The 25,972-nt window shown below is 33.0% G+C and overlaps 4 protein-coding genes across 7 annotated transcripts in view; 3 read left to right on the forward strand and 1 right to left on the reverse strand.

The window, feature by feature from the left end:
- The window catches only part of Agps (alkyldihydroxyacetonephosphate synthase), a 17,877-nt gene extending 5,932 nt beyond the window's left edge, over positions 1–11,945 (reverse strand). Inside the window, exons 1-3 of one of the 3 annotated variants that reach the window (XM_012375739.2) lie at positions 11,810–11,945; positions 3,888–3,977; positions 360–640 (exon numbers count right to left, since the gene is read on the reverse strand). In XM_012375739.2, coding sequence (XP_012231162.1) covers positions 360–567 — 208 coding nt within the window. In that variant the 5' untranslated portion in view covers positions 568–640; positions 3,888–3,977; positions 11,810–11,945. Of the gene's footprint in view, positions 1–359; positions 641–3,887; positions 3,978–4,272; positions 4,837–11,809 lie in introns of those variants that run through there. The other 2 variants (XM_012375738.2, XM_067356300.1) reach the window with 2 other exon arrangements.
- LOC105677255 (adenomatous polyposis coli protein-like) lies at positions 4,916–9,998 on the forward strand. Its single transcript, XM_012375736.2, has 8 exons — positions 4,916–6,708; positions 6,806–6,950; positions 7,049–7,200; positions 7,315–7,651; positions 7,849–8,266; positions 8,377–8,634; positions 8,738–8,971; positions 9,053–9,998. The coding sequence occupies exons 1-8, from the start codon at positions 5,850–5,852 to the stop codon at positions 9,797–9,799; spliced, it is 3,150 nt and encodes a 1,049-aa protein (XP_012231159.1). The 5' UTR covers positions 4,916–5,849; the 3' UTR covers positions 9,800–9,998.
- On the forward strand, positions 10,225–13,617 carry LOC105677258 (DUF1676 domain-containing protein Osi23). Of its 2 annotated transcripts, XM_012375741.2 has the most exons (4): positions 10,225–10,994; positions 11,855–12,147; positions 12,748–12,896; positions 13,137–13,617. In XM_012375741.2, exons 2-4 carry the CDS (start codon positions 11,855–11,857, stop codon positions 13,451–13,453), a joined length of 759 nt encoding a protein of 252 aa, XP_012231164.1. In that variant the 5' UTR covers positions 10,225–10,994; the 3' UTR covers positions 13,454–13,617. The 2 variants fall into 2 exon arrangements, with proteins under 2 accessions (XP_012231164.1, XP_012231165.2); XM_012375742.2 differs by lacking the exon at positions 10,225–10,994 and having other exon boundaries at positions 11,849–12,147.
- Positions 13,618–16,349: 2,732 nt separating this feature from the next.
- Positions 16,350–25,876, forward strand: LOC105677257 (corticotropin-releasing factor-binding protein). Its single transcript, XM_012375740.2, has 7 exons — positions 16,350–16,685; positions 19,392–19,485; positions 20,871–21,031; positions 22,659–22,872; positions 23,667–23,845; positions 24,235–24,343; positions 24,529–25,876. The coding sequence occupies exons 1-7, from the start codon at positions 16,581–16,583 to the stop codon at positions 24,660–24,662; spliced, it is 996 nt and encodes a 331-aa protein (XP_012231163.1). The 5' UTR covers positions 16,350–16,580; the 3' UTR covers positions 24,663–25,876.
- The last annotated feature ends 96 nt before the right edge of the window (positions 25,877–25,972 follow it).

The following is a 25,972-nucleotide window of genomic DNA, read 5'->3' on the forward strand; positions in this document are numbered from 1 at the left end:
TTACATAGATACTATATAAATATTTACGTATGTGTTAAATGTGTGAAGAGCGACCTTAGCTATGAGAAAGTTCATTCAAGAGAAAACCTTGAAAAATGCTCGAAATACCCAAGTGTCGATACATTTATCAAATTCACTTAATTTTGATTCTGAAGAAAATTTATGATTCTAATCTTGTTCGACAATGTTAAATTGATTTCTTCCAGTAATTTGTTTAAACAGTTAATATATTGATATACACGTGTTGAAAAATATTTAAATTAAAAAGATATTTAATGACAAGAGTGATGAGCAGCAAATAAATAATAGATTAAACTTACAGTTGATTTACGATAATGATCGTCGAAACATTAACTCACTTGGCCACAAGACGATATCCGGTATTCTCTCGAAGCAGCCACGCTTCAAAAGATAAATTTCTCGCAGTGTATGACCATGTGCTCGAAAGAGACGATCGACATCGTCGGTTGAGTGGTCGACCTTCAACTCTTTGACCGCATTCAATAATTCCTCCGAAAGAATCGGTTCCGGTAAATCGGTTGGTAAATCCTGCGACAGAATCTTCATGTCCCATGATAAATCAAAAGTTTTTTCACACCACTTTGTGAAGTATGGAAGCTCCTGGTTTCCAATAGGATATCTAATAACATAAAAATCATACATAAATATATAATAAAATTGATTTTAGTTGATTTGAATAATCTTTATAATCTTAACTTTCAGTTTATAAACTTTATCAATGTCGTATTTTCATCATTAGAAATAAAACTTGCGTAATTATTTGCCATTTATCGCGTAATTAGATATTGATTAATTTCTGATTAATTATTCAGAATTTATTGTATTTATATATTAGCGAGAAATAAATGTTACAATTAGAAATGTTGATTTATCATTAAGTTAAAAAGTACAGACAATAAATTCAAAATAAAGTTTAATATTTTAATATGGCATTATGTATATGAACACATACATGTTAAAATATTAACAATATTTATGTATAAAGGCTCCAATGACATATAAATCGACACAAGAAAATAAAAGGCAAAACGAGTTAGTTGTTATTACATATATTTGACTTTTTTTGATCGATAGTAAAGAACAAATGTTTCTGCTTCTATCAGGCCTTCTTCAGTGTAATAACTTAGTAAAATAAAATTCGCATAATTATAAATTATAACAGTTGTGTCGTACGCATTAAAATATTAAACTTTATTCTGAATTTATTTTTAACTTAATGATAAATCAACATTTCTAATTGTAATATGTATTTTTTTGTTAATATATAAAGACAAATTCAGAATCAGAATAATTAAATAGGAATTGATATCAATATCTAATTATATATATTATTATATATATTCAGTTTCGCTTATGTCACTCGATTATATTGATGATTTTATGTGACTGTAGAAGAAACTCATCTTTTGTTATCTTTCTTCATGTACAGGCCAATAAATGTGTCAAATATCTAAATTAATTTATGAAAACAAATGAATCGTTGCTTTATATTACTGATATATATTTATGACAGCTGATTTTAACATAGAACAATATACATTGAATTTGTTTAAAACATGTGCGCCGCCAATTCATAATCAATTACATAATTAATCACTTTGAGTAAGCTGTTATATTGCGCAAGATTCACGTGTTCATATTTCCTACGGCGATTCATGTTATTTCGAGGTCATAATAGTCCCAAAAGTAGAAGTGATTCAAGCTGACCATCACCTTCAAATATTATTTTTCCATTTTACTATTTTATTTGCTGCCCAAATTATACCGTTATTAGTACAATGCAGTTTTAAATTTATTATACACAATGCGCACATCGCAATTCAAACTCGAGATACAACTCGTATCAAGATGTATACATCTTAAGCAAACTAACAATAAATTAAAGCTATATAACTTTGATAATGTGAAGGTATAAAAAGCTCTTATCATTCCTATAACATATTATGTAATAACATGTTATTACATCGATAATATGTATATAATCTCTATTTTGGATAATATCACTCATAGAAATATATATATTATCTCCATAGCAAAACAAATCACAGTGATATCATAATGATATTTCTGGGACGCTCAAATTGGTATGTCATAATGACATCATAATGAAGTCATGGTGACATGCGAAGTCCGCTTTATCACAAATATAATGTCGCTACGACATCATTGTGATATGAAAAACAAAAAAATAAATTAAATATGAGGTAGATAGTGCATGGTGCGTCACATAGCGCAAGCAAACAGACTAATGACAATACTGTTTTTACAATGTTGTTGTAACATTTTATGTCATATTATAATGATATCACCACGTAACTAATGATAACTGTAACTAATGATATCACTGTAACTCTCTGATAATGTCACAGTGACATCACAATTTTTCTGTGAATCTATTGTGAGTCTGTAATGTCACTATGACTTTTTGGGGGGTACTGAATTATTTTCGAATTTTCATAGAATTAATCTTGTTCAAATCAATTATTTGGTTGATAATTGGCCAATTATCGATATCGACTAATTATTTAACTGCACGAAGAAAAACATATGCAAAAGACACAAAGATAACAGTTTCTAGAATTCTTTCCGCAATCTATGTCATTGTCGAGATTGTAAACTAGTACAATTATAAAATGCCTTCGAGACATGCGTGTTGTCTGGAAAGTTAAGCGTCTACAAAGACTTCAAGTTCGTAATCATGTGCACGAATCGTTCATCTATTGTTAATCAAAAGTTAACTTTTTATCCAAATTTGAATTAAAAATTTGAATCCTATTTTAATTATAACGATCTCAATAGTTTAATATTAGAAATTTTATATATAATCCTTTAAAATATTAAAATGTTATTTTTTAATTAATGTAAAAGTATACATATTTTTTGGCAGTAATAATTTTAGTCAATATAATGTAATTAAAATAACGAAAAATTGTGATTAACACATTTATTGCGTAATGACGTCAATTTTTTTGTTTTATTTGAGGATTTTATTTAAGAATATTCAAATGTACATCTCCACGAAGATCTACGCTAAAAGCAAATCAATTAGTCGATGACAAGATGTTAAATTTTACTTCAAATTGCCCTTCAAGAAGAAGTGCAAATGAATAATGCACACGCAACATAAGCAAAACACCATGACATATATCGGCGACATTCTTACCAATAACTGAACAAACATAATTAGCTATGTAGGCGTGTGGAGGGAAACCTACACAATACGAGAGGATTCCAACGTTCAAGTATACATATGTATAATCAACATGCTAACTGCTAATGTTACTGACATCATTTTCCGTTTATTTAATTTTATTATTATTTACTTCTCTTAAACTTGATAATTCAGAAAATTGTCAAAAACAAGCAAGAAATTTATTGGATAAATAAATAAGCAAAGCATTTAATTTAGTTTCGTGCAATTATGTATGTGAATTAATTTTAAAAATGTAAAAAAAAAACAATTAGAATAAACTAGAAAACTAATAAAACAGTTTTCACGTTTTCATATCGCTTATATCTGGCAAAATACAAATTTATTGCGATATATATATCATTGTTTATATGATGCATGCAATATAATTGTAAAAAAAAGTTTTAAGCAAAACAACGATAAAAGTTTTGATTTTTCTTTATTAATTCTATAAAATAAAAAAAATAAAAATTAAATTTATACATTTTATTTATGATTCTTATTATTATGATCACATGTTTACTTGTGATTTCACTTAAATAAATATATATGTTTATCTTTGTCTATTTTTGAAGCTCTAAACGTTGTTCCTTAGCATTATTTACTTGCAAAAACAATACGTCGGAAGATATTGCAATGCTATTAATATCCACATATTAATTAAAATGACACTCACCTGTTACCAGTAAATTCTAGTATATTTTTATTATTCACACAGAATCCGGAATCCTTGTAACCCCAGCCGTTCCATCTTAATAACTGTTGCCTAAAACCAAGAGTGAAACACACGTGAGCGTCTCCGTCGACAAAAGCTAAATATAATCATATCCTACAGTATGCGTGAGTTTCGAGATATATTTCGAATCTTTGTGCGTGTGTGCTCGCGCACATTTTGTCACGTGATCAATTCGATCAATCGACCGATCCTTTTTTCGACAATTTTTCGAAATTTAAAATTGTTTAATTAACATTATCTGTCTTTTAATTAATAATGGCGCAAATTTTTTTTTTCTTTTTTTTTGCTAGAAATAAAAAAAGAAATTTGTATACAAATGACGTACAGGTGGATGTACAGCTTCGGAAAACGAAATACGAGGTGTTAGTCTGTTATCGATCGACATTATAATCGACCGGCCGCGTTTGCACTCGTATTGTTCAAGCATTGCAAGGAAACCACGACACCGACAATGAGTCACACTTTTACAGCACGATAGCAAGAGGTGTGGCCACGCTGCGATTAAACGCACGCGTGATACCGGCGTACTCCACCGCACACAATTATGTGTATATATATATATACATATGTATGTATCTACGTATATGTATATATAGGACGCATCTGTCTCCCTCAATCTGTCTCGTGGGCGAAGATTGCCAGATCGCGCGGCACTGACCTGATTTTCGGCACGACGCTCTCAAATTTTATCGGCTCATTCGCGATTGTCATTTCCGCGCTCGTTCCATGCTTCCGTCGATCGGACATGTTCTCCACGTGAAGGGCCTGAACTCGCTTCAAATATCACGGGGGTGCGCGTTTATCGTGCTCCTAAAGCACACGACGACGGCTCTATGTTCACTATTGACACGCGCACCGGCAAACCAAATTTAAATCGATAGAGCCTGTCCCAACCACCTATAAACGCGCCAATCCCTACGCGTGTCGTGTGCGGTCGCCAATCATCGTGCGCCATCCAAAGTCGAGCCAATCCGACGTCTCCCGCCGATTCATTGACTCGATACGTCGTCTGCATTAATGATCTGTTCATATTAGTTATATGCATAATTCAAAAGAGAAGAATAAAAAAATATAATACAAATCATAGAACTTAGAAGCTTAAGAAGTAAAGCTTAAACGTAATTCATAAGCAATAGAACTGATGCACATATAAACCTAAGACGCTATTCATTTTCTATCACATTTGAATGTCTTTAGCTTACATATATAAACGAACAAACTCATATTCAAAGAAATTTGCATAATGCATATGCATGAAGAAGTTAACTACTCAAATATTTAATGTAAATAATCAATATAGATATTTTTTGTGTTAGATAATTTTTTTCGCATACAAATTAGTTATGTCACAAGTCCGTTTGAATCTTTATGAGTTCGAAGAAAAATCAGGAAATTATTCAAATTTGGTTCTTACTTGACATATATATATATAATGTCCCATTGATGCTAAATATATATATATTAGACATTATTAGACATTATATATATTAGACATATATATTAGACATTATTTATGAATTTTCTTTTACACACTTTTCTTCAGATTAAGAGGCGCCATCTAGCGCACGTTGAATGCTATTTTTAATGCGACTGGTTCACCGTAAGGCGACGCTAGCTATCAGCTACACGAACGATATTCTTGCATCTATGTGCAACGTGGTGTACGGTATGCATAGCTGTTAAAGTAGTGTCATTGGAATGTTGTCGGTTTGGTTCTGCAACGGTTGTTAGGCTTTGTGTGTACAATTTCATACGAGGCTCAATATCATTGTTGAAACTACCGTTATAAATTAATGCAAATTACCTTGTTTAATTCTGTGATCACTTTCGTGCAAAAGTTCTCGATTTTCTTTTTATATAGGCAATGCATCTCGCTTAATCTCCCTGTTCAGAATCGTTAATATGAATATGAACGGCACGGAAGACGCGTATGACGAGGATATAAATGATCAACCAGTCGATTACAGCAAGAAATACATCGAGAGAAATGCACCGCCGCAAAACCGCCTGGCCGATGAGTCGCAGACGAGTCGCCGCGTCTCAAAAAAGGAGTTCGACGAGCGCGACTCCAAGGTGGACCTGTTCAGTGACTATGCCGAAACCGATCTCGATCAGCCGACGGATTACAGTTTACGATACGGTGCCGAGGGCGATACTGATGAAGAGGAGAAGCAGAGCACCGAGTATTTTCCTGGCAGCGAGCAAGAGGATACCATCAAAACTTATTGTACGGAAGGTACACCATACGAAACTCCTTTCAATTTCTCCACCGCCACTTCTATGTCAGATCTTCGAGACATGAAAGAGAGCGATCTCCTAAAGAAGATGCCGAAGAAAACAATTGAGATGACCAGCAAAAGTCCTGTGTCCTTTATCGAAGAAACCAGGACAATTGACTGCGATGAACAAGACAATCTGATAACGAAAGAGCTTGAGGAAGAAAACCCGAAGGATACAGCAGTTCTTAATCCTGGACAAGTAACACCGGAAAAGATAGTAAGTTATTATGAGGAAGAGGGAACGTTGCAAGGTTTCTCTCGCGCCAATTCGCTCAATTCTCTGAACAGTGCAGTGACCTCTCAGAATGACATTACAGGAATTATGTCAAAAGTAGATTCACCACCTTCTGCAAATAAGGAAGAATTGGAAAATGAAAATCATAACGATGCTCTAACATTAAGCAATAATCAAATAGAATTGTCTTCAGAAAATGACAACTCTTCAGAAAACAAGAATAATTCTCGTGTGCTGGATAAAGAAGGTTTGCATTAAATATTAATTTGATGATTAAAAAAATAATTTCTATATATAATTCTATTTATTCGTGATTTAGTTACTATAAATGTGATATATTTTAGGAAAAATGGTAACATTTGGTGGCCAAGATTACTATGTAGAAGAAACACCTTTAATGTTTTCAAGAAGTAGCTCGCTTGGCTCTTTGAGTGGATTCGAACAACATTCCATCCATGATGATCGTAGTTCTGTAATTAGCGATTTCAGGTAACTGTTGTATAAGATGTAGTATAAAATATTTCTTTATATAGTGTAATTTCATATTTTTTTTTATATGTAAAAATTAATACTATTTTTTTTTTTAGTCGCAGGACCAGCGGTGTAGTCTCTCCCAGTGAATTGCCAGACTCACCCACGCAAACAGTTTTATCCAGTCCACGTAATCATAAAGCCCACAATGCTGAGTTTCCATCAAAGATACAAGAAGAAGCAGTAAGACCATCACTCCGACATTTATGTATGCAATGCTATTTGATCATCAATGCAATGATAGTAATAACAATAATAATCCTAATGTAAACGTTTATTTATTTAAAAAATTGTCTAAATTTTATGTCTCTTTTTGTTGCAGCTTTTACTAAACCGCAGATTGCGAGGAATAGTGTTTTTGAAGATGAATTTGCCACTTTCAAAGAAGAATCAACACCAATTGAATTTTCTGGTGCAACAAGTCTAAGCTCCCTTACAATTGACGATGAAGTCAAAATATCGAACGATTCCAAAACGTATTGTAGACCGGAAAAAGCGTCCGATGCAGATGAAAAAGATATTCATAAACTCGAGGCAGATATGCGTAATGTGACAATAAGCGGTTTTGAGAATAAAGTGAAAGAGGAACAAGTAAGCGACGGTGATGAAGATGACGATATATTAGCTGCTTGTATTAATATGGGAATGCAAACCAACAGGTAATATTTTGTACAAGAATTTGTCAAGCAATCAAAAATTTTTATTTTTTAACGTAAAAAATCAACTATAATAAAAATTTCAGCTTAGAAATCAACATAAATCATCTATTAAATCGACTTTTTAATTGTCTAATACTTAATTGTATCTTATTTGTTTTTTATTTTACATAAAATAATATTTGCAAATATATTTACAGATACAGGCAGTCTTCGAAATCGCTCAATTCTCAAAAGTCCACGCAATCAGAGTCGTCGAGTATCTTAGAATCATATCAGCGAAATTCTATTCCAAACAGATTGGAATCACACGCGACTCCTGTCGAAACGTCTATCAATCCACCAAAAACGAATAGAGCTACAATAGAGAATGTTGCTTCAGACACAGTGCACGTGTATTGTACAGAAGATACTCCCGCAGATATCTCTCCAATGGGATCTCTATCCAATCTGTCGGCTCTCTCAATGCCGAGTGTACAAGAGGATGTAGAGAATATCGAGCAAGACAAATCAGCTGAGATTGATTGTCACGGAAATGATTTATTCGATGAGAGTGCCAATCTTTCGGGCGAAGATGAGAAAATATTAAATGAATGCATTCAATCGGGCATGCCTAAGGTATTTAATCTTTTTAATTGGTTTCTCTTCCCTTACTTCTTTCAAAATCCAATTACAGAATTCAAATCAAAGCGTCACGTTGTTAAAGCTATCCTATTCATCACTTACAGGCGAGGCAAATAAGCCCACCTGTAACAAGCAGCATCTCGTTCGTCAAAAAATCTGAAAGATTATCGCACAAGTTTAATATATGTGGTACTCCGTCATCTTCACCCGTTGACACGAGTCACGGGAATAAGAATCCTATACTGAACTCTAAACCACCAAGCGAATCGTTGAGATATTCTGAGGAATTTTCTGACGACAGTCCAAATCATTCAGAGGATGAAGCAATCTTGACAGAATGCATACAATCTGCAATGCCAAAGGTTAGTTTTAAAAACAATAAAAGAAATATTTAGATTATTATGTTTGAAAAAAAAATATTAGTTAGGAAGGAATCATATTTTTTCAACAAAGAATTTATTTTAGGCAAAATGCAGTGCATCACCGTTAACCAGATCATCGCCATTACCGCAAATTGAAAATTCTAAAACGATGAATATGCGAACGCCCTCCACTTCGTCAGCGTATTTTCAACCAAGATATGTGGAGCAAAGAAAGAGTGTGACGAAGAAGGTTTTACCTTTCGAAGACAATATTGAGCTTTCTGAAGAAGAGGAAGATATTATGTTAGCACAGTGCATTAGGTCTGGAATGCCAAAAGTAAGTTACTTATATGTATAATATGTTGCAAATTAGAATAGATATTTTTGACGTTTGCAACAATTTATAATGATATTTCAGGCTCTAAATTCTATGCCTACAACGATGCCATTCGTCCATCCACAGACCAGTTCTGTGCCGTCTGCAGCTAAAAAATTCGAGCCGTGCTCGAGAACTACAAGGAATTTTCCTGCTCCTTCGCCTCCTTCCTACTTTGTGAGCAAATCTGATGCTCCTAGAAATGCCACGCCTCACTCACCGTCGATGTACAAATCTGTGAATATTAACACTGCGGACCCGCGTTATGCCAGAAATGTATCGAGCAATTTTAATTGCTTTCCCGGAAGAGCGACAAGCAGTGCGGCACAAACCTCGGGTCAGACATTAAGAAATTGTGATAATGGTGCGCGCGAGAGGATAAACAATTCACCGTGTTGCGCACGAAGATCGCCGCTTCGTTATGTGGAGAGTGAAAATAGCAACACCTCTGTCAACAATCTCTGTGTGTCTGTGCGATCTCGCGTGGTGAAGTGCGGCCCGTCGATTTTTAGGGCAGAAAACAATGATTGCACGTGTAGAAATACAATGAAGTCGAGCGCGATGCCCTCGCGCCACAGTTCGGCGAGCTCTCTTAACGAAGAAGCTTCCACGGAGGAGTGGGCCCTGCTAGAATTGTGCATCACTTCCGGCATGCCTAGAAACAAGTATCGCGTTAAGGCAACTAGATCTAGCGAGGGTGCGATCCCTAACGGTCATGACGATTGTGAGGCAGTGCCGGAGGACAATTATTCGGTGCGTAGTTACAACTCTTACATCTGCAAAACGTAACATTCGGCTGTTGCGTGTGCTTTGACGGAATTGTTGACGACATGATGTATAAATTGTATATTATAAAGACTGAATATTTTTTTATGTATTCATAAAAAAGTGCTTACGTTCAACGAATTTGATTAAGTTAAATATACACTGTGAATTAATTAATACAAAAATGTTATCCATGTAGCTGTGATAAACATTTTTGAAACTATTTAGATATCAAGCTTTTACTCGTAAAAAGTAAATTTTTAATATTATTATATTTTATTTCATAAAAATAAATATTTTCTGTAAATTTTCATCTTTACTATGATTATATGCTGTTACCGTCTTGCATACTTATCGAATTCATAATTTAAACGTTAATTATATTATATTCATAAATTACAAAAATATGTGATATTGATAAGTTAATGCTATTACGAATGCGGAAAAATATGCAACGCTAAATGAGAAATTTCAACTCAGTTAAGTTCTATCAACGAATTTACTTTATACATCACGTAAAATTTCTCATATAATTTTATCTTCAAGTGAAAATATTTATCTTTAATGGAAGAAACAACAATATTCTAAAATTCCTTTTTAAATAGATACTTTTTACTATACTTTTAAGTGTTTCAAGAAAACAAGATGTTTTTGAGCTGTTATTCTAATTTTTCGAAATTAAGATTTATCAAAGTTTTATCCATTCACCGATAAAGACTTTTGAACTAATCGATTTTGAAAATTAGAGATTTAATACTACAATTAATTTTTTTATTTAGATGTCACTTTTAAATTTCCCATTTTATTTCTAATATTCTGAAAAAACTTTTTATTCATGTCAAGACTTTTTATGTTAAAATATATTTTTTCCGCAGCGATGAAGATACTAACTAACAGTTATCGTAAATCGGCGGATATTCCATCCATCATCGGAAAGAAAATCGTAATGTTCGTATTGTCAAACGGCAGGCAGTAAATACTAACATAGTTTTTGCCGGTGATTGCGGAGAACGGTCGGTCGAGCGTAAAGTCCGGCCGCCTTTTGACCGCTACCTTGATGCCCTTCGATGACTCGTAATGACTGCCTGCACGGCACCTTAGTCTATTTTCTGCACGTATAAATGTATGTGGATGCACCGCCCGCACGACCGTCTTTCGCAGTGCACCGCGACGTGTCCGTTGGTGAAGAAGTCTACGGAGGAGTGCCGGATCTTTCGAGGTAAAGGTCTGTGCGCATTTGTGTGAATGGAATACATTAAGCTAACGAGTGGTCCTGGTTTTTTTCAAATCCGATTTTGCTTTCAATCAATTACTCCTTCAATTTCACACGTTGAAAATATAACAATTTCGCGATTTATATATATATATATTACACAAAATTTCGAAATAAATATATATATATATTTTTTTTTATATAGATATAAATATGGGACAATTTCTTATTAAAAAATAAGTCAAAATTTTGCAATAATTTTTTTTATAAGGCTTTAATTTGAAAAAAAAAAAAAAAAAAAAATAAACTTTAATTTATTTTTCAATAAGAATCATCTCATATCAATATGTATTACGTTTTCCGTCGCATCCTGTATGTATGTATGTGGAAAGGAAATATGTAAAAGATATAACAGTGATAGAAGTGAAATTGTTAATAGAGCATAAACGAGAAATTAGGACGCAGGAATGGAGCACGTGCGCGAATATTGTAGACATTATCAATTTTAAATATCTGATAAACTTGATTGAAATTTAAACGTCTGTCCAAAAGTTTGTTTCTAAATTTAATTTTATTCTTAAAGTTGATCATTTATCAAAATAATATCAAATATCAATCAGTGAAAAAATTCCAATTTAAAAAAAGACAGTATAACAATATTCTTTAGTCAAATTTTATATTTTTGCCAAAGAAAAACTTGCTCAAATTTGTTCAAAGAATTGCAGTTTAAAGGAAGCAAGTTGATTTTTAGTGAAGGACACTAAGAAAAGAGAGAGAAAGAAACGAGAAATTTATTTAATTGCAACATAACACTAACTCACGTTGATGTCGCCAATTCTGAGAGGTCCACGTGTACTTAAATGCAGATGCACCCTCGTGCTCTCCACGTCCTTGCCCTTGCACTGACTGCGGCCGTAAGGGCTGGCTGTGATGATAAAACAAAATGGTATTCCGGATTGCGATCCATGCTCAAGAATTGTCCGTTGGAATCCCAGAACAGTATCGGTCAGGATGATTCACTGGAGGCGTTTAGGAACTGCGTTCAGCAAAGAGCCATTGATACCTTGGACACCCTCCTCAACGAAAACGTCATTCCTGTGTTCAATGGAGTCGATCTGATTCGAGTTCGTCCTAAAGATGAAAACGATACAAAATCTAAGTGAGTTAGAATTCTGTAATCTACGACTATCTAATAAAAAAAAAAGATAAAAAATAAATTTGATGACATGAGTAAATTGTAAAAACAGATGAAGAGATAAAGAAGTAGGACAGAGATGGAAAAAAGTAAAAGGAAATTAAAATTCTATCTGATAAAGACTTAATACTGAAGATACGTAAATGTAGGAAATATTATCGGAAAAGCTGGAATTTTATCAAAGCTTCTTACAGCACAGATTGTAATTTGTTATATTAGAATTCATCGAATTTTTCGAGAGAATGCGCAGCGCGATCCAACGTGTTCAGCTGTGAACCAAAAACTTTCAATTATTTTCGGAAGGATACGGAGAGACAAAAAAGTACGCTTATTACATGCCTCCGGTGTGCTTCTGCATTTCCGGAATTGTGCAAGGTTGTGTTGTTCCCGGAATTTCACGGTGAAACGTGGTTTTCGTGGCGAATGCGCGATATAATTTGCCACGTTCAATTTAACGTATCGTTGTGCTGTAAATGTCAAGTAAATTTATCTTCAAATGAAATTCCTACTTGCGGTTGAAGCATGTGCAAAATGATTCTCAGCAGAAACAAATTCTTCCGATAGAGATGAAGATGACGCTAGCTGGTCGGCGATGGTCTGGAATCGATTGACGCATGTTCTGCGGACTCACGCTTTCAAAGTTAATGTCGATCACATATTTAACGCAACTCCTAACGCGTCTGAGTCAGATCCGAATAACAATGTTGTCCAAGGTGAGTCACAACGCAAGTTGCATTTCGTTTGACAATCATGAACGGGCAATGTTTATCTTCAACTTGTTGCTTTCAGCTTGTTTGTTAATCTTCCATCTTGTTAACTTACTTTTTAATAATTAACGTAGTCATTAAATATATTAATAAATGTGTTTAAAATCAATTTTCTCAAATTTAATAATTATTACGAATTCAACAAAGTATCTTTAGAACTAACTTAAAGAATGAATTGACATTTAGCTCGCAAACGTCGTCGTCGCAAGTATCATGTGATGCCGTATATGATGATGGGTCTGTTGCTGATGGGCACGATCCTGATACCGATGGGTTTCCAATTCCTTGCAGTGCTGGGTGGCAAAGCCCTGATCCTCGCCAAGATGGCCCTTATATTATCCAGCATACAGGGTCTGAAGAAGATCGCCACCAGCGGCATTAATTACGGATTATATCATGCTCCGGTCATATCGGAGCACCACGGCTGGCACGACAGGAGTCAGCAGGTATTTCCCGAGCAAGAAGAGCAAAATTATCCAGCATACGTGCCTCCGCATCCTTAATTCATCGCCCAGAGGAGGTACGAATGATTCGAAGAGATGTCCCGACCGCATATTGTATATTTTATTGGCACATTTTACTCTTATCGATAAATTATAAGACAAAACAAACGTATAATTTTACGTTGGCAGTATTTTCTGAATAAATTATTCATGAAGTCCTAGAATTTTATTAGCAATCACGTACACGTAGCATGTATTTGTTTTGCATTTATTGATATATTTTAATAGCATTTTGTGTTAATATATAAACAACGTGTTAATATATATTCAAAGTAAATACGATTTTTTTTTTTAATTTAATAATTGCGAATTTTTAATGAATGGCAATCACGCGATCGCCAGAGAACTGAAAGTGATTTACGATTTTTTTAGATTTCGGTACCTGCGCGTCGTGTCGATTTATCAGCTGCGGTAGAATTGCAAATCGACAATCGTATTATTGATAGACCCCGGAATGGACTGTATTATTTGCAGCGATTTCCACTTTGTGACCACCGTTTAATCGTAAACATGAGAGTCCGCGCACATTCTATTTCGCCGTGACGTGCGATCCTCGCCGAGGATACAAAACTGTCACACACAAAAGCCTCGTCCGCACACATCTGAAGGAAAGATTATTATTTCGGAGAACAAACAAGCAATTTCAAATACAATCTAAATATCTATATGCATTTATCCAGTAAATTGTCCAATTTTTATCTTGTCACGAGATAATGCGAGCATGAGTCTGACAACAATTTAGAATGGGTCTTGTAACTTGTTTGCGTACCGAAGTGGAAAAGTCGAAAATGATATCCACATTTCGAGTCGACCTTCACCTTGAATCACCTAATGCGAATTTGATCGAAAAATGTATGATTGATTATAAAGGTGAAACTTTAAGAACAGCTGCTTTGACATAGCATTTCAGCATGTTAGCGTGCTATCAAATTCAGGCAATTTGAAAGTCGTTATGATAAAGCTTATACATAATTCCTCACAGAAAGTGCGCAGTAAGTGCCGAGCCATATTCAGCAACGAAAACTATATCGTTGACTAGATAAATGCATAACAATATTTAGACTGTATTTTAAATTTTATTTTTACTTTTTATTCTTTTAAAATAATTTTTAATAATATTTCTTTTAAGGATGCAGACGCGTGCAATAATGCATCGATCACTACATAACCGATATCGTTTCACCGCACAGATTTTCTCATAAAGCATAATCGATAACTCGAGCGATATTGCGTGTGTTCACAGTTTGGTAGATTCTAAGAAGTAACCATACTTATCGCAATAAGTCTCGGTTATTTATTCACGAGTCATCAAGATATGTCATGCTTCGTGTTTAACTTCCATGAAGAACCGCTTACACAATGTCCACCATTTACATCTAAATAGATACCGTCAAGTGGAATGATTTTGACATCCAAAATACTTTCATTCTACCGTGCATAAAAGATTGAAATCTGTATTAAAATATTGTTTATTTTATATTTTAATTTTTCTGTATTTTACCATATGTCCAGACAGATCTCAATAATGAATGAGCGATTATCGGTCAATGATCCTTGTATCAGTATTTATTTCCGTGACTAAGTAATATAAAAGTAATTTTCTAACAGCAATATATTTTTCTTACAAAAGTAAAGTGCGGAAATTTATATAATTGATATAAAGCACCCTCGCCGAACGTTTTCGTTCTAATTTCTATCCGATCGAATTTCGTGTACAAGCGTTTTGCCAAACTCGAACAAAATTTAAAAAAAAAAACGCAATAAAGTGTTTCGACTCGGTGTTTCCGGGAGAACATTTGTAAAGCTTACAGAAATCGTGCCGACAACTTCTCCGCACCGTCATCGATCTCGATTACGGTTTTAAGATTAAAGCCGGAATTAGATAATGTCGGTACAATACCTATATATATATCCTGCGGTGAATTTCTGCAGGTTGCGCTAATCGAGCGATCGTTTAACGTCTATCTCACTGACAGAATGACACGCGCATCCTGTTCCTGCCGATCAGAGAACCGCGTTGCAAACGTGTATTGTAAAATGCTGGCACATACATACGCGGGATATTTGGCGAGTATCACCACACATAAACATTTTCTCTCCAGTGTCGAAGAATATTTAAAATGTCAATCTGCTTTCCAAAGCAATATGATGTTCAGTGGCAATATTCGCCGGTGACGTAAAATGCCGCGATAGCGCTTTTCGCAGTTGCGGTAGAATCTGTCAATAACAGTCTCTGATACTCGCGCGTTGAATGCACACTGACAATGAATGAAAAGATCAACAAGCCAGAATTTTTATTGTTGAAAAAAAGGGGGAGGAGAATCTACAGATTATTATGGCCCGTGTTCGTAATCTATTCTTATATAAATAAGTCGATGCTTAAGCAAATGCCGAAGAAATATTCGTACATTCTAACAATTTTGTTTTATGTTAATGAGATTTTTATAGTGTCCTGAAATTAGCAAAAATGGACATATAGCGTTACTCGAATTTTTTCTCGAATATTCAAATTTTTCAAATAAATGTCGAAGCTGGTATATGCGCGCTCGTTTGATAATTATAAATAAAGGGAATTTTGTGAACTAAATTTGAAAGATGAAAATACATGGCATAAAAGTAATTTAATAATTATTGGATTTTCTGACGCTTTTCAAAAAGGCTATATGTGCCTAATAAAACCACTTTACAAGCAGATAAAAATTCTTTTGTCTTCTGTTCCTTTGAATTGGGCAAATCTCACACTGCTTCGCTCCCGCCTTCGCATTTATCGTACGGTAATATATACATACATATATATATATATATATATATATGTATATATAGCGCGTAACAATAAGGTTCGGGGTTGCGCGCAGCCAGGACGAAGCGAGGTGGTTGTGCGAGGAGGCGGCTATAAGAGGGACGCCGTGCGTCGCGACGCCACCAGAACACCTGCCGCGCTTGGCCTGAGCTCGCACAGTGCTTCACGATCTTGCGCACCACTCCGATCTCTCTTGATCGAAGGAACGAAGGACGAAAGGAACGAAGGACAAGAAAACCGATCCATATCTATAAAAAAAGTTTCCATTCTTTTCGCTATTTTCGCGCTGCTTTCACCGTCTCTTTCTTATATTTTTCTCGTCGTGAAATGTTCTCCAAGTTGATTTCAACGTCGATCTTCTTGATCGTCATCGCCAGCGCGATGTTTCGCGTTGCGAGAGCAGCGGTTGCCAATGATCACCGTCAGCAACAGGTAAGTGTATTTGAATATACATTTTTAGAGTAAAATCAGAAAAGAATATTAATATTTTTAATAAAAGAAACTTTATAGTTTGAATCTTACTTTTTAGGATATTTCATAAAACATATACGAAAGAATATATAATTTAAACAGAGATTTCTCCTCGCAATTATTTTTGAGCTACATGATAATTATTCCTTTTTAATATCATAAAAGGAGTTCTGTAATAAATATCATAAGAAGTTATTAAGAAGTAATGCTTGTATTGATTATGCCACTGAATAAAATATTGCGGTATTATATTTAACCAAAGATTACAGTTATTTAGAGAAACTCATTAATGTTAAAGATATTCTATTGTTCTAACTTATTTTATTCTCAAAAAGTGATTTCTTTTAGATTTAAATAAATATTTGATATTTTTATTTTAAACAAGTATAAAGTTTGTACTTTTATAGTTAATATTTTCTTAAAATACCATTTAATATTAACTTGCTTATTAATATTTACATATTTATTAAAATAATAGAATATTCTTTGCAATTCTTTTCAATTGCAGCCAGGTTTCATCTAAGAATTTTTCTTATCGTAATAAATTCAATAAAAAAAAATAAAATTACAGCGCGGGCGGCTATACAGTAAAATTGCAGTAGCTTTCTTCCACAACCAGCGAAAAAACCTCTCTACTAAGAAAATTAATTGCTTAATTAATTTTTTCTTGCTGTATTTTTACGTTGTAATTTGATCGACAATTAATGCTATTTTTAGTGACAGTTTCAAAAAAAATTTTTAATAAATTAGACAGATTTATATATGTAGAATCTTAAATTAAATTTAAAATATTCTTTTCGTAAAATATATAAAATGTAAGAAGTTATTCAATATGAAAATTTCATAATTTTATGTCATTATTTCATTGTGAAGACGCAGCAAGGCTTTTTTATCTGTTTCTATCATATTTCTAAAGAATGCTTTACTCTTGCATCATTATTTTTTCTATTAACATAATAAGATTTTAAAGAATTCGTTTTCCAAATTTTTCAAAGTCTTATCATGCTAATAGAAAAAATAATATTGCTTGAAGAGAAAGCACATGATTATTATAAAAATATGCGCAATTTAAAAATTCAATTAAGTTAAAAATAGATGCAATATAAATAAATGATGTCAGCTAGAAATTAAAGTAAAACACAAAAAGGGAGTTTCATCGAACCAAAAAAGGTTTAAAAACTTTTGACTTGTACTACAGGTGACGTCATTTGCCAACTTTTAATGAGTTTTAGTTTTCTGCTTCTAAACAAGCCAAACTAGTCAGATTTGCATCACCCTTCTTTTCATCTTTTTTACAAAGGGATAGAGATAAATAAGCAGTATTAAGTGACTACGTCAAAGAGAAAAGCTAAATTAGTTCAGCAATATTTTACAGTAAGATAGATATCGATTTTTATTATGACTTTTATAAAAAAAAACAGAAGCACAGAAATTTTTTAATTTGCATGATTTTATTGTTCAATATTAAAAATTGCGATAATCTATATTATATAAATAAAAGTAATATTCCGTTTGATTGTAACTCAATTTTTACGTGTCCAAAAGTTTAGAAAAGATGAACGAAAATGCTGAAGTGTTTTACATGTCGCGCTCTAGAAATCTCGCGTGTTGTATTAGCAGTGCGCGATAATTATTTTCTGCTTGCAATGCCGGGCGAACGCACTCGTGTGCGATTTCGCAAAAAGATCATCATTTAAGCGCGCTACTTTGCCAATTATTTTCGAGACAGATTTATCTGGCAGGTGAGAACCGGGAATGCGTTTTTCCCAGCGGCTCCACATCCCCGTGACAGTCGAGAAATAATGTTAATTGAATAACGGATATTATTCGCACACTCGCGACAGCGTAAGAGCGTTTCGCACAGTAGGGAGTGCAATTTGCGCAATTTTTGCCCCAGCGTAAAATGATGAACGCACTTGTACGAACGAGGCAGAACAACGAGCGCCATACGAGATGACATATGACTTGTGCAATTAACCGAACAGAAATTTATTTGCCCTTTATCACAAATATTGCGTGCGTAATGCACTATCATGTCACGCTCAATATGTTAGCAATAATGACGCATTTCGACTAATTCAGTCGCGAAAGTATCGAAACGATGTATTTAGCCATTCAGAGACATTCTCGTTGTGAGACTTTGTCGTAGATAATAAAAACATGTGGTCAATTGCATAGGGAAATAATATGAAAGCATATAAATTATGCCATTAAATTTGTTTGCGTGCTTCGCGCAAGAGAAGGAATGAGAAATATGAAATAAAAGCGCATATAGATTGAACTTTACAAACTTCGATCGTTACGTTGGTGTATTGAAACTTGCCGAAGGGGAAATACCAAGCTTGCGTGCAATACATAATAAGTCTTTCATTTTCAATTTGCAATAAGCAATCGATTACGATAAAATGTGTTTAATGAAACCGAAATTGCTTTATACTAGAAGGAAGTTAAGGTTATTTATAGACATTCTGAGAGATATTTTAAATTAGAGCAAGATTATATTGTGTGTACAAGTTAAAATCGATGTAAAAACGTACAGAAATGACAAAACAAACGATTTTGTATTATCGTGCTTAAAAATGAATTTCATTTTAATTAACTTAAAATATATAAAATTTTCTGTAGCGTATATTAATATATTTAATGTAGCGTATGTTTTTTTTTCAGATATCAAATGAAGCTGTTGCTAATATCTTGGCTTTCGAAATGGGAGGGAAGGCTTCCTTCGAGATACCTCGTGAACATTATCGACCCATTACAGGCAAGTGAATAATAAATGTATATAATCTAACATATGACATGCTAATTGTAATATGTATATATGCAATACAGAAACTTAATATCTTAATTGACCAATTATCTAAATTGCTTTATTAATTTATTGTATAAGAATAATGCGTCATGAGAATTTATAGAAAAATAACTCTATTTTATGCCATTAAATTAAATGAAAATGTATTGCTTGTTTTATAAAACAAGCGTTTTATTTTTAATTATATAAACATTTATTTTTGTATTTAAACGGATATATAATCGATACTTTTATTTTTATCGCGGTGAGCTAATGTTGCTAATGAACGCCGCAGCGGTCGCTCGTTTAATTGAAACTAGTGGTAATATGTTTGCAGACGGGATAATCTGAGCGGAAAGATTGTATCCATTACAGTAGCTCACGTTTCTTCGAAATCGCGCTTATTCTTCTGATAATTGCTTTAAAATAATATACGCGTTTAAAAAAACTAACTAAAAGTAATTTTGCGTTTCTTTGTTTTGTCCCTCATTATTTTTCGTAGTTTATAATAATATGCATCTAACGAGATTAATTATAAGACCCTCTATGAAAATATTTTAATATATTTTTGAAGGCTAAACTGAGATTAAACAATAATTTATTCTATTTATGAACGGATTTTTCTGCAATAGTTTGCGCTTTATTTATTTACATTAAAGAAAAACCGATTTTGCATTTTGATTTAAAAAATACTTTTTAGCCAATCCGGAACACTGCACTATAAATTTTGCACAATTTCTCTTTAAACGAACCATATTTATGCTATAATCCGCGCCGTAAAATGCGTAAAAGTAGTTCTGCATGTGGGCCAAGCGTTTGGTGTTGCGGAAACGTATCGTACGCTTGTAAGCTTCGTAATTGAGGCGTTTGATACGGTAATTGCGTTACACAAATTATGGACCGCGTTAATGGATGGACAGCGCAGTTTCCGGAACAATGATCGAACTAGTATATTTTCCACATATTGTGCATTACTCAGTAATCGTATCATTCCAAATCCCGTTTTTATAAAGAATGCAATTAAAACTTGATGTAATCCAGTGAAAATTAGAATTTGATTTAATTTACATTTTGCATTTTTCAGCGGCGCTTTATTACGTTTTATAAAACCAGCAATAAATTTGAAAATAAATTGCATTGAGATATACAAAAGTAAAGAAAAAATTCTTTGTAATTCAATTAACTAAATTACAAGACAAAATTATATATAAAGATTAAATTTGTGTATGAATTTTTCAACTATAACAAACTTAGAATTTTAATTCAGAATGTGATTTCGTATTATAATATAAATCATTGTAAAATGTTTGTGTATTTATATTTAAAAAGGAATCATTATTGACATCCTGTTATAGAGTGTACGTTTGTCACATCAGAAACTGGACCTCTTTCTTACATATCGCAGTCTGACAGTGACGTCGTTTGTGGTATATATTTTTTAACTGATCCCGATCGCACAGTGGAAATATATTTCCACAGTTTCGACGTTCCCTGCGAGCATCGTGGACTTTTGGCGGTATGTAATACGTCAGTTATTATTAAATATCAATTTTGAAACTTTTAAATATTTTTTTGTCATTTGCATCACAAATTAAAAAAAGTATTTTGCTTATAGTAATTAAAATAATTTTAAAAATATATAACAACAATGTGCAATTTTATTAATTAAACAAATTGTTATATTTGAAAAAAGTTCATAAAAAATTAATCAAAAGAAATATGATATAATTAAAATGAGAGTCACTAATTAGATAACACAATACGCAGAAGTCAATTAATTGCGAAAGTCACAGAATGTTCTCTAAGGTCAAAGGACAAAGGTCTTCTTCAACCTTGAATCTTCTCTCTTGAGAATTGGAATGAAAAGGGATCCGCAAGGCAAATGTCTCTATTAGGAATTTGTCATTTGTTTGTGCTCATTAAGCGACAATAAGCGAAACTTCGAAAGCTTTCAAAGAAATCACATTAGCGACGCCGTAAACGAATTACGCGTGTATAAATTTTCGTGCAAATCGAAATGCAAAGTTTCCCCTCGACTCTTGCTCATTCTCCCCGTCACCATTAATGGAAAACTCCTGTAGGGTAAACTCGAATAATCCCAACGAGAGCGGTGTTGCTACGTGCCGCGAATCTATAGCAATCAATGTTACGAAAAACAAATATCTCTAACATGACATGAGAAGTGAATTTTGCTCAACGTGTCTACAAAATACTACAGATGTAGTTTTTCTGCATTTGTTGCAACTATAATTAGGTTTTTCCGACTTTTCCCACGAGAAATACTGTCTCATTTCTCATTAGATTTTTCTTATAATTTATATACTTTATATACTTTTTGTATTATATAAAATATTTTAAAAAAGACGACAGATTTTGAAGGGAAATAATATTCCTCAAAATAAGGAAAAAACTTCTAATGAACATAAGCATGAGAAGTAAATTTCATTCGATGTGTTTTTACAAGATGCTATAGATTTAATTTTTTGTGAGTAAAAAGTAATAGTACAATATATTAAACATGAAGATTCATGCATTTGTATACGTTCACGTATTTGTAGCAATTTATATTAACTTGTAAGCCAAGCTGTAGCAAGTTGTAGTCTCTTTCACAGTTGCGTTCTTTTATTTTCTCTGCTTGACGAAGACAATATATCATTCTATCAAGCGTCATTCATTCACTTCTTCATCCTTCTGAAGATAATGTTTCAATGTTGAGCTTTCCCATCGATCTTTTCTTACTACAAGCTAATGAGAGTTGCTAGATACGTAAACACATATAAATGATGTACATGGATCTTCATGTTCAATATATTGCACTGACTTTCTATCTTGTTAAACGGGAACATCTGTAAGAAGATTGAAAAGATTTATTTTGGGATTTATGTTCATTAAGAATTCTTTCCTTATATTTTGATAAATACTACCTGCTCTCAAAGTCTGTAATCATCTTTTTTTAAATACTTAATTGCACATAAATTTGTAGTATTTAAATTCTATAATATTTACAAATTTTTTCACAACTAAACAAAATAAATTTACTCATAGATATTGTATAAACTTTGTAGTCCGAAGAATGCGCTTCTATTTAAAGAACAATTTCACGCTGCAAGAGCATAAATCTTTAATTGATTCTCATTTGGCAGATAATCGACGGCTGGGAATTGAATGGTGAAGTATTTCCGAGCGAGAGCGACCATCCGTTACCGATAAAAGAAAGGGTGAACGAGTTCTGCGGTAAAAACAGATGGTACAAAAAAACTTTTAAAACTTCGCAAAATGCTGCACTTCTCCAGTATAGGATACCTGCGACTGGAAAAGGTTTCGTCGTATCCGCGAAATATCCAAAGAATCCAAGACGTAAGTACGGCTTGATTATAACTAACATGAATTCTGCAAAAATATTATCTTTAACTCTTGGATTTTTCTTTCTTTAACTGAGTTTAACTTCACATTTCCCGATTGCTAGAAAGTTATCTCAAATGTAACTTTCAGCTGTATTCCAAGTGTAAAAAAACGTAAAAAAAGAAATCAAAATATCTTCCCAAAGAAATTAATGAAATCAATCTCGACTCTGCTACACGTTTTATTAGATGTTTAATTAAAATTAAAATATACGCTATTTTCAATAGTATAAATGTTAAACTATTTCTTGAGAAAATGGAATATTGAATTCTACGTTGAATGACGTGATCTATTTATTTGGCGATTGATAAAAGCCCAACGCACCATTCGAAGTCAGCCGTTAGAAAATCGATGCTATCTGGTCGCTCTACGTGAGATGCCCACATTATTGCATTAACATTGCAAATTCGCGGCCACATCAGCATTTTGGTCCTATAATTTAATTACTTGTCGCACAGGCTTTACGCCGTTCTAATTGAATACCGACGCCCGAATATTAGAACCAGTTGTAGATCAATCTCTGATCACAGACCGTTTAATCTAACAGTAGCACGATGCAGAGAGTCGCATGAATCAGAATGTCTCAGGACAAATATAAAAAAATGATTTTATAAATCTTTCTAGCCTTTTTTAAGGATATTATATCCCACGAAAAGGTTGTCAATTTGGCATATGTGAAAACATTACGCTCATTAATTCATAAATAAAGCTTACCTCGAAACAAATTTAAGCAATTTTACGTCTTTCAGCCTGCAACGTCCTGTCGGTCAGCACAACGGATCCATTCACTCTTCGCAATTACGGTAGGCGAATCAATTGTACCTTCATGGCAGTGTATCCTGGTGCTGTGCAAGTAGTCGCGCTCGGAGTTGGCGGTAGCAGCTCGCACGGCGTCGCTCACACAACCGAAACCGGCACTTTGCGCAAGGTATGCACAAGGTCTATCCGAAAAGTTCTCCAATTCTAAAAATAGCCAGTCAATGTATTAACTTGGAGGCAAATGCTTATCGTTCAGTCTCGCTTAATTATTAATTCATTATTAATAAATTAAATCATTGTTGTTATTCATTTTTTGCGAGCATGTGTTTGGCATGTGTCTGGTGACTTTTTTTTTAAATAAAAATTGTTCGCGAGCAACAAATTTGTGTGAATTCTGTGTAAAATAAAGAAAATATTCTATTGAAACATTTAAAATGTTGAAAATAGTATTCGAAGACAAAGCTGTGGGCAGAACTCAAAGTGAAGTTATCCGTTCTTGTTTGACTCTTTGTGAGATAGCTGATGAAATTAATATCTTCAACGAACCTTCATTTTTAGTGCGAAACGAAGAGTCCGCGGGACCAAGTGCAGATCGGTGGTAGTCGCGGCCTCGACACCACAAAACTCGACGTAATTGACTCCATTTGCGGTATTGATTCCAAACCAGGTAACGAACGTTTCATACGTAGAACAAATTACAATTGAAAGCAACTGAAATAGAACGATACTAATTCCATGTATTCATACTGTTTTGCAATCTATACACTTCTTGAGTGTTGTGTATAATTAAGCATACAATGCTTATAATTAAATATCTTACCATTAATTAAGAAGCAAATTTTCTTCTTTCAGATGTAAAGGAGCTCGTAGCGTATGATGTAACGTCAGTACGATTAATATCGAGTGGTTACTACGATAATTCGGTCACAGTGGCAATAAGTCCAATCATAGATGACCATGTATTGGATTCTGCTTCCGGTTTTTAAAACAATTGCTTCAACAACTTCATTATCATCCATCGCATCTGCTATGCATCTGTTCTTGACGTTTATCTTTAAACAACAGACATAACATTATAATATTTAGTTGCACAAACCATAATTCACCATATTCGGTAGTTTATTTTATATAGATTATTTATATATTTGTGTTGCGTATTAAATGGCAGTGAAACGATAGTATCACATATGTATGAAAAAAAACGAAAGTTCTCTATTAAGACTGATTATTCTAATTATTTTTACTATGTGATGAGGATTTTTTTAAATATAAAACGTCTTTTATTTATTATATAATTTTGAATACTTTTTTGTTCAAGTAACATTTTTGGTTCAAGGACAGCTTTAAGTATTAGCAAGTAAACTTTTTTGAAACTTTTTGTGTTTTGCAATTATTGTGATAAGTGTAATATTATGGTGATTATTGATATAATTAAGTTCTGATATACGTTATTTAATTAAATAATAATAACTCTTTAAAGACTGCTTAATGAGTATTATTTTTATTGAAAATAATGGAAATAATTCATTGAACTATCATCAAATCATAAAAATGTATCATTGAAAATATGCAGAATTTCTAGTAGTGACATATATTCCCTACATTAATAATACAATATTAAAATTATAATATGCATTATAATTGAAATGGACGTTTGTGTTACATGAAATGAATGTGAAAGTAGATAGCTTCGAATATACTCCTATTTATTTGAAACTTTGACATTGAAAAAAGCATAAGTACAGAAAATGTATAAATGTCATGATTTTAATTAAGATTGTTATATGTATAAACTATTTTTTATCTTTAAAAATAATATTTTGATAATGTTTTGTCCTCTGCAGTAGAGCATTTTTTCATACTTCCAAACTGGTTTCTTCTTTTATTGTAAAAAAGTTTTCATTGTAATACTTACATTTTTTTCAATGTCAGAGACTCATTAAAGTTAATAAATAGCTAAAGATAGATGTTTACTACTTAACAAATATTCTTTGTTGTTTTTAATTAAGAATAGTAATATTATGTATATAATAGCAGCTTTTAACATCAAAATATAAATTTGTGTTAACCAACAAAGTTTGCTAATTTCTGAATAAATCTGTCCCACATAAAGTAAATCAGAAAATGGTCTCTATACGACAATCTATTAAATGAAAAATATCTGACTTATGACTACTGTAAATAAACAAAATATCCTTTATCTTGTTTTATAATTACCTAGAATTAGTTGATCAAAAAGTTCAGATCCTATTCAAATAGCTCATCGATCAAGAAGTATTAAAAAGGTAAGATTAAA

This window comes from Linepithema humile, chromosome 5 (assembly GCF_040581485.1).
Source record: "Linepithema humile isolate Giens D197 chromosome 5, Lhum_UNIL_v1.0, whole genome shotgun sequence".
In the NCBI taxonomy this organism is placed as follows: domain Eukaryota; kingdom Metazoa; phylum Arthropoda; class Insecta; order Hymenoptera; family Formicidae; genus Linepithema; species Linepithema humile.

Coding starts and splice junctions, on each gene's coding strand:
- LOC105677255 (XM_012375736.2), top strand. CDS start 5,850: ATGAATATGAACGGCACGGAAGACGCGTATGACGAGGATATAAATGAT. Junction 6,709..6,805: donor TCGTGTGCTGGATAAAGAAG/GTTTGCATTAAA, acceptor GATATATTTTAG/GAAAAATGGTAACATTTGGT. Junction 7,201..7,314: donor ACCATCACTCCGACATTTAT/GTATGCAATGCT, acceptor TTTTTGTTGCAG/CTTTTACTAAACCGCAGATT.
- LOC105677258 (XM_012375742.2), top strand. CDS start 11,849: ATGCAGATGCACCCTCGTGCTCTCCACGTCCTTGCCCTTGCACTGACT. Junction 12,148..12,747: donor GAAAACGATACAAAATCTAA/GTGAGTTAGAAT, acceptor TTCTTCCGATAG/AGATGAAGATGACGCTAGCT. Junction 12,897..13,136: donor GAATAACAATGTTGTCCAAG/GTGAGTCACAAC, acceptor ATTGACATTTAG/CTCGCAAACGTCGTCGTCGC.
- LOC105677257 (XM_012375740.2), top strand. CDS start 16,581: ATGTTCTCCAAGTTGATTTCAACGTCGATCTTCTTGATCGTCATCGCC. Junction 23,846..24,234: donor AAACCGGCACTTTGCGCAAG/GTATGCACAAGG, acceptor CTTCATTTTTAG/TGCGAAACGAAGAGTCCGCG. Junction 24,344..24,528: donor CGGTATTGATTCCAAACCAG/GTAACGAACGTT, acceptor TTCTTCTTTCAG/ATGTAAAGGAGCTCGTAGCG.